Genomic DNA, 8,025 nt, shown 5'->3' on the forward strand with positions numbered 1-8,025 from the left:
CCCACTAACATATTCCCTATCACATAAACAAATCTAAAAGTTAGATTTCCAATCCAATGACATCCCCCACATTCACTCTCTTTCTCTCCTATTCCGGAATTCAATTATTCCAAACGATCACCCTATATCTCTCCCTTCCTCCTTTTTATGTCTATGATCATCATATAAATTACAAAGTGAGTAATTTCATACATGTGCAATTTAAAAGGTAATTAGTGCATTTCATAGAAAAATGTAAGAACAAATACATTTATAATGATTATAAATAAACTTATTTCATCACTTATGTCATCATATAATCAGATTTTCCATACGCGCATGCATCAAATTACACGCTATACTAATAAAAAGAAGCTGATTAATGACGTCTGATTAGCATGTCGTATTTGAAAAAATTCAAATCCTCCAATACAAATTAAAAGAAAGTAGTATGTTTTACCTTTCAAATTAAACAAATCGCATGAGGATTTTAGCACTCCAAGACTTATAACTTTATTTCCTCAGTTGCTTATCTTCTTGTCGCATGAGTGAATTCTGACCTGTCTATGGAGTGCTAATATCTTCATCCAAAGCTAACAGATGAATTTAGTCGATCCTATACTATAAACTTCAATTCCTATGCTTTTCTAACATTCTTTGTTGGTGAAACTCTTACCAACCTCAACACTACCTATAATTAACAATTAAAACTAATCATAATCATGCAATTATTACAAAGATGATGAGTATTTTCTCATGGCCCTATTTCTCTTAGCTTTGCACCTTGGTCCCCAAAGATAACCATGATTATTTAATTTTTTTTCTTGGCTATCCAAATGGTCCATGCATTCTCCCTTTTTCTATCCTTTGGATTGAAAGCCATATTCCTTTCCCTTTTTTTTCCATATTCACAATTTTAATTTCCCTCCAATTTTCCATGCTCCAATGTCCTTGCTAGTACTACACAATCAAATTCATATGGTTGCATTCTTATAACGTCATCAAATCCACCTTCTTTTTCTTCCTTTCATTTCCTCGATTTATCTCATCAATCGACCAATCTCTCTCGAATTCAACTTGCATAGGGAGATTCCGTCTATGAGTTGTATATTTCTCCTTTTTTTTTCACCGTCGTATCAAGAATAAGTTCTTATGAATGATCCCTTTATCTTTCAATTCATCTAAAAGTTCCTCCAAATGTAGGCGTCCAAAAATCTACCGTGGTCTCATGTGTCACAGGAAATGTGCTAGAAACGGGTACTAAACATAACCCTCGACTCCTTAGATCTTGTTTCGGACCATCCGGATCAATCTTCGCCTTTTCGTTACCCTACATTATTAAGGCATAATCCCACATATGATTACAAAGCAATCATCATTAAACAAAGAAATAAAACAAATATTTCCATGATTTTTTTCCTTAATTAAACTACTATTAAAAAAATATAGAGAATATATACCGGTTGATGTTGTTGGTAGGAGCCTCCACTTTTCAAGTATGGGTTGCTTAAAACCTGTTATTCAACCCATGAAAGAAATGTTATTATAAATTAGAATATATGACACTTTTTGACCTATTTATTTTCCTAAAAAGTTTGTTTTTTTTTTATAATTAATTAACTAAGATTATTATACATTTATAAAAAGATTAACTTACACTGACTTGTTCATGGAGAAACTTGATATACTCAATGGCTTCAGAGAGGACTGACGCAGTATCAGTCTGCAAAAGGTAATAAAAAAGGAAATAAAGAAATATACCATGATTCATATATGGACCAATATTAATTAGTGTGCACAAAAAAATAAAGCCTAAAAAGTAAGCTTTTTTCGACCCAAAAAAATTGATCGAAATACAAAGGAATGACATTTGATGAATCATCTATCAATGCCATGCTTAGCTTTTTTTTGCTATAAAGTAAAAAATTAAAGCTGAAAGAAACGGTGGGAAATTTAGCACCACATGATTTCTAGCAAATTTTATCCTATATTTGGTATTTGTATATTTCTAAGTTTATTAATTATGTAGTCTTTATTATTGTGAGATATGACTAGCTAAGATAGATGATAATTATTTCGGAGTAAGTCATGTATTTAACGTATGTATTGTATATATATATATACATGTATATGATAGTGTAGTCATTTCAAATCATGTATAATTCGCTTTTTTGTAAAGTTGACTTTTATATTATGTAATCAAACATGATCCAGTAATCATACTATTTATCATACACTTGTTCAGTAGTAATTTTGTACAATCATAGTGTATTCAAACTTATAATACAATGAAGTGATTAGATTGATTTAATACAACTAGAATGAGGATATATGTATAATACAGAGTACTCATTTTTTATTTTTTTTCGAGGTCATTTCATCTTCAAAATTAAAATTTACCTTTCCGAAAGGCGAAACTAATTGTTGAAGAGCAGTGATTCTGTCCCCCATCTTCTCTTTTCTCACCTGGTAAAAAGATTTTCCCACAATCAATCAATAACGTACAATATATACCTAGCTATAGCTAGGAAACTCTTTCAATTCATCAATGTGTCCTATGAACTAATCATACAACTAACATACCTTACTAATTCTACAAGTTTAAGAAATAATCAATACCTTAAATGGTGGCAAAGTTGATGAAGCACCATCGCTCCTAGCTCGTTTATTAGTATTATTCTCGGAACCATTCTTTTTCGCCATTGAGCTCGTATCTCTCATCTCCATTGTAGTCTACCAAGTCGTAATATAAATTAATGTAGGAAAAAAATAAAAACATATATATAGATATTAAATAATAACTGAACGATGATTTTTCCAAGACAGTATTAACTTACTACTGCCGCCAAGTGTTAATAAGGTGGTTTTAGTTGAGTAAATATTATTCTATTAACTAAATTTACCTTAAAGAGTAGTAAAATCGTCGAAACCCTAGTTAATAAGGTAAAGTATAATTTTAATTACCTTTGGTTTCTCTTCAAATGTTGGCATGTTAGGCAATTGAGCACCTTGCAACGACGAGAAGAAATTCGGCCTAACATCAGTTAACGGAGCTGAAGCACTCCAATACGGCGCGTTGTTGATGAAATGAAGTTGTTGTTGTTGTTGCTGTTGCTGTTGTTGTTGTTGTTGTTGTTGTTGTTGCGGCTTAGGAGAAGAAGCTCTAAGGAATTGAGGCACTTTCGCCCAAGAAGAAGGCAATTGCGACTGTTGTTGTTGATGATGATCATTACTCGTAACACTACCCATACCAAAATAATTAGGTTGAAAACTCGTCGTATTTAATTGTTGTTGTTGTTGTTGATGATGATGTTGGTTATGTTGCTCAGTACTCATAAGACCTTGCAAGATACTCGAGGGGCTACCAAAGACGGAGCTAGAAGAGGAAGTATTATCGAGTTGAAAGGTTGAAGGCGCGGTTAGTCCTTGGCAAGTAACCGTGCTTTCAATTGAGCTACCATTAGGTGAAAATTGTGGTTGGTTATCTAAGGAAAATCCGCGCCCTATTTGTTTAAAATCCGAGCTCGAATCTTCACTACTCGGAAATAGTTTGTCCGGTCTCCATTGATGTAAATGCGGTGAATTACTACCACCGAACATAACTCCTCCTCCTCCGCCTCCTCCACCACCACCACTCGCGTCTTGATGGAAGTTCGCGGTTAGGCCCATACCCTCTTGTAGCATGGACCTAAAGCTATTCTCGGCTTTCTCCGGATTCCTACTATGTCAAAAATAAAAACAAACAAACAAAATGACAAAAATCAATTCAAATGTATAATTACTAAGTTTGAAAATTCTTTAGTCCACTTAGTGTTTACCGTACTATTTACAATTTTCCTTGATTTTCGGGATTTAGTCTATGTAACTATGGACGAAAATTTTTATTAGGTGTTTTTTCACGAAATATTCTTTAGACCACTTACAGTATTGCTGTTTGTTGTTGGTTCCACTCTGCCATGGCTTGAGAAGACAAACCGAGCCCCACGAGTTGAAGCGAAGAAGCGTCCAACTTAGTATCCACCGCCGTTGGTCCATCGGTTAACCACCCGTAACCAGCTCCACCACCGCTATTAGCAAGCGTCGTAGTAGAGGAAGTAGAAGAGGAGCCGCCACCGCCACCACTACCACCCTCGAATCTACTTCTATTAGTTGATGTAGTTGAATCCCACCAATTGGCTCCTCCACAATATTCTTCAGCCATAATAATATTTATGACCAAAATAGTATGTTGTGTATATATTTAGACACTGGTTTATTTTATTTTCTCTATTTTGTTGTAATAATATAAGCTTGTGTTACAAGTGATATAAGCTAAGGTTTTATATTTCCTCTTTTAAAAGGGAAATAACTTTGCTTAGGTTTTTGAAGGGGTTGATGATAAAAATGAAAATAATGAAAAATGGACCGCTACATCTGACCACATATTTATATTACCGACTTTATACCATTTGAGAAGGATGTGGTTGACAATATTTTTTTTTTATTTTTTTAATTTTATTTTGGGTTTCTAGGGTGATCATGAAAACAAGGAAAGGTCATTTTGAAATGAAATTCTCTGACTTTTGTAAAAAATAATTAATTTAAAAACGATGGCTAGCTAATGATGTTTCTTAAGCTTAATTATGTTATCTTAATTACCCTAATCCTTAAGTTGTATGACTTTGGTAAATTACTGAGTGCAATGTTTTATCTAATTAATGAAGATTGTTGTCACTTGCTTTATAGTCAATCAAGGGGTGCCACAAAAATATAAAGTTTATTTGTTTTGAGTCATTGAATATAACCCTATAATACAAGTGGTTAAATGAAACAAATTGTCCCAAAAAGAAAAAGAGAGAGAAAAAAAAAAAGATTGTGTAAATTGGCCAAGTTAGCTAATCATGAGGGCAATTCTTTTTGGATGCTAATCATGAGGTACTAAATTGAGAAAATAAGAATCTGCCTTCTGTAAAGCTGTTGTTATAGTTTTCTCTATGGACGGTTTTTTTAGTAGCTAGATTGAAGTAAGGTTGGTGATGGTAGCTAGATACCTCATACATGGATCCCGTTTGAGTTGTTAATAATTATCCCTTCATTATATTCGGACTTAATAGTTTGTAATGCTAATAGTGTAGTATAAACCACTAACGTGACTTTAATTAACTCGCTTTGAACACAAATAGGATTGAAGAATGCAAAATTTTACAATGAGTGGATAGGATAATTATTAGCACAGTTTCAGATGTAGTTAAATAAGGGTTTCTAAAGCTACCTAGAATATTTAGTTATTCAACCAATTTATATCTTTTAGTAATGCATGTGACAAAATCGTCTCTTTGACACATTACAATGTTATGATCATATATTTTGTATTTCATACCTTTCTGCTTAAATAGAGGTTTTGTTCACTACAGATTCGATTTTTTTATGAAAGTCCTATACTTTAGATGATATGTCTCATTAATATAAGCTCTCTCCTTCGTAAGTTACGAAAAAGACTCGAAAGAAGTTGGGCTACTGGCAAGTCTACTTTGACTCGATCAACAACACTAGGGGTGGTGCAAGATAAGATACCTAGAAGGCAAGCTTTTACAACAAGTTGTTGGAGACTTGGAGTAGTAGGGGGGTGAGGAGGAAGACAATAAGATACAAAAATAAAGATTAAACTCCCAGTCTAACATTAATAATTCAGGTATTTTGAGATTTAAGTCCTTTCAATTTAAAAATACAAGTACTACGACAAAAAAATAAATGAAAACCTAAGGATGCTTACCTTCACTAGGTTCTCTACACTTTTTATGTAGAGGATGTGTACAACATAAAGATTATTTAGACTACAATTTTGAATCTCTTTATTTTCTTGGCCAAATATGTTTCCAAATACTAATTGCCTAAAGCTATAGGGCAATGTTGTAATTACATTAGCATATAAGTATTATATTTCCTTACACGAAACTACGAAAGTTGCATAAATAACAAGTTGCATGAAAGTTAAAAACGATGTTTAGCTGCGTTTGGTGTGGTTTAACATTAACACTTTATGTCAAAAATAGTTAAAAAAATCATGGGAAACCAAAATCTTGTAACATGGAATTTGTCGAACAAAAAAATATCTTAAGAAGAGTTGAAGATTCTATATGCCATTAATTAATAATTAAATAATATACCATGAATATATACTCCTATGCTAGCTTAATCATAAGGCTTATTGATGCTCATGTGCTTCTCTGGTTCTGACAAACCAAAAAAAAGTGATGATTTTTGGGTGTCTTTGGTAATACAAGTGGCCAGAATTTTGAAAGTGTAAATGGATGTTAATCTTATATTCTTTCAATCTCATGAATTTTTTTCTTGCCTTTCTCTGCCAGTTACTGCCTTTTACCTTTTATTTTTCTTTATTTTACCTTTATAATTGATGATAAAATTTAAGATGGTCTTGTTATGGCTACATGTAAATGTGCCATGATGATTGGTGATGGGGTGTGATTGTGCAAAAATTGTTTTGTATAAAATAAAAAAATAAAAAATTTAAAAAATAAAAAATTATGTATTAGAATTGTTTTATTCACCTTATTTTTACTTATTTCAAGTATAATAAGTTCAGATGAATTCAGTTTAAATATATTCTGATAAGGGTTATTCAAGCACATTACAACTAAGTTTTCATAATGTCATATAAGCTCAAGTAATTTCAGATAAGTGAAAATCGGGTAAATATAGCACACCTTTCGTAGGATTAAGTATTAGAGTGGGTAAATAACCTTGCTTTGATGAATAAATTTACAACAGTAAAAAATATGCTGTAGCAACTATTATCCTAGAATTGAAATTGGTTAAAACTAGTAAAAAGTAAATTAAAGTAGCTCCTACTTCAAGTATTTCATCAACAGAAAAACTTGAGAAGCTGATTTTGGCACAATCAAACTTGATTTGGGCACACTTCTTACTTCTCTCTTTCCAATTTTCACTATTAAAATTTAGAGTCTCATATTCCCTTTATTTTACTTAAAAAGGTATCCAACTATTCTTCACTATGCCTACTAAACACCAAAAATACACCTTAAAACTACATGCATGCGCATATAAGTGAGTTAGAGGGAATAATAGAAACAAACAAGTATGTTATGTAATTTGTAAACTAAACAACCGCTATTAAAAAAATAAAAAATAAAAAAAAAAATTAAGGGTTCGTTTGGCATCACTGTGGTTTTTTGTTTTTTATTTTTTTGTTTTTTAAAATCATATGATATATATCACATAATGAATCAAAAATTAGTCAAACTTATTAAAACCATGATAATTATAAAAACTGACAACAGAAAAGTGAAAACACCTTTTTCTAGTTTCCTGTTTTTTGTTTTCAAAAAAACTGAAAACTGAAAACAAAAAACAATGTCAAACAAGCCCTAACTTATTCGTTTCCTTTTTAGGAAATACTATTCACTCACTTTTTTTTATTAGAAGTAAAATCCAATCCCTTAATAAAAAGTCATATAACATCTACTAAAGAAATATTTATCTAGCAAATACATATGTTATAAATGAACGAATAGAGGTATCTTTTATAATAATAATAAAATAAATAAAAAAGCTACAATTATTTAAAAAATTCAGCACTGTATATATATATGAAATATCTCTTGCACATACAAATTAAAAACACTAGTACATCTTTTCAAAACGGCGGCCTATTGATATTTTGTGGCTACAAGGATGATTTTCATCTTATTCATACGGTTGTATAACATTTGAAGTTCCTGGGATCGATTCTCACCTCGCCCTTGTGGCTATCTAAACACTAAAAACATTTGAAATATGTTTATTTTGATAACTATTGCAATCATGTTTTGTCTATTCAGAATCTCTCATCTTGACTAGTATAGAAAATGTTAATTAGTTACACCTTTATGTCTTAGTATACCAACAAGGCAACAATGACTACACGTCTGGCATGGACTTCCATTATTAGAAGATACATCAACATTCCAACTTACCTTTTTTGACAACGGCAACACTCCCATACAATACACCCATACGAATCTTTAGTTCTTTACATTCAAACTACAC

The 8,025-nt window shown here is 31.7% G+C and overlaps 1 protein-coding gene across 2 annotated transcripts; it reads right to left on the minus strand.

Annotated features, from left to right (window-relative positions):
* Positions 1 to 350: 350 nt before the first annotated feature.
* Positions 351 to 4,463, minus strand: LOC145604918 (transcription factor bHLH123-like). Of its 2 annotated transcripts, none has more exons than XM_081660904.1 (7): positions 3,903 to 4,463; positions 2,944 to 3,700; positions 2,599 to 2,712; positions 2,380 to 2,445; positions 1,643 to 1,702; positions 1,440 to 1,493; positions 351 to 1,309 (listed from the first exon to the last, which is right to left on the minus strand). In XM_081660904.1, exons 1-7 carry the CDS (start codon positions 4,178 to 4,180, stop codon positions 1,157 to 1,159), a joined length of 1,482 nt encoding a protein of 493 aa, XP_081517030.1. In that variant the 5' UTR covers positions 4,181 to 4,463; the 3' UTR covers positions 351 to 1,156. The 2 variants fall into 2 exon arrangements, with proteins under 2 accessions (XP_081517030.1, XP_081517029.1); XM_081660903.1 differs by having other exon boundaries at positions 1,637 to 1,702.
* Positions 4,464 to 8,025: the final 3,562 nt, after the last annotated feature.

Source organism: Chenopodium album, chromosome 22 (genome assembly GCF_948465745.1).
Source record: "Chenopodium album chromosome 22, dcCheAlbu1.1, whole genome shotgun sequence".
NCBI classification, from domain to species: Eukaryota; Viridiplantae; Streptophyta; class Magnoliopsida; order Caryophyllales; family Amaranthaceae; genus Chenopodium; species Chenopodium album.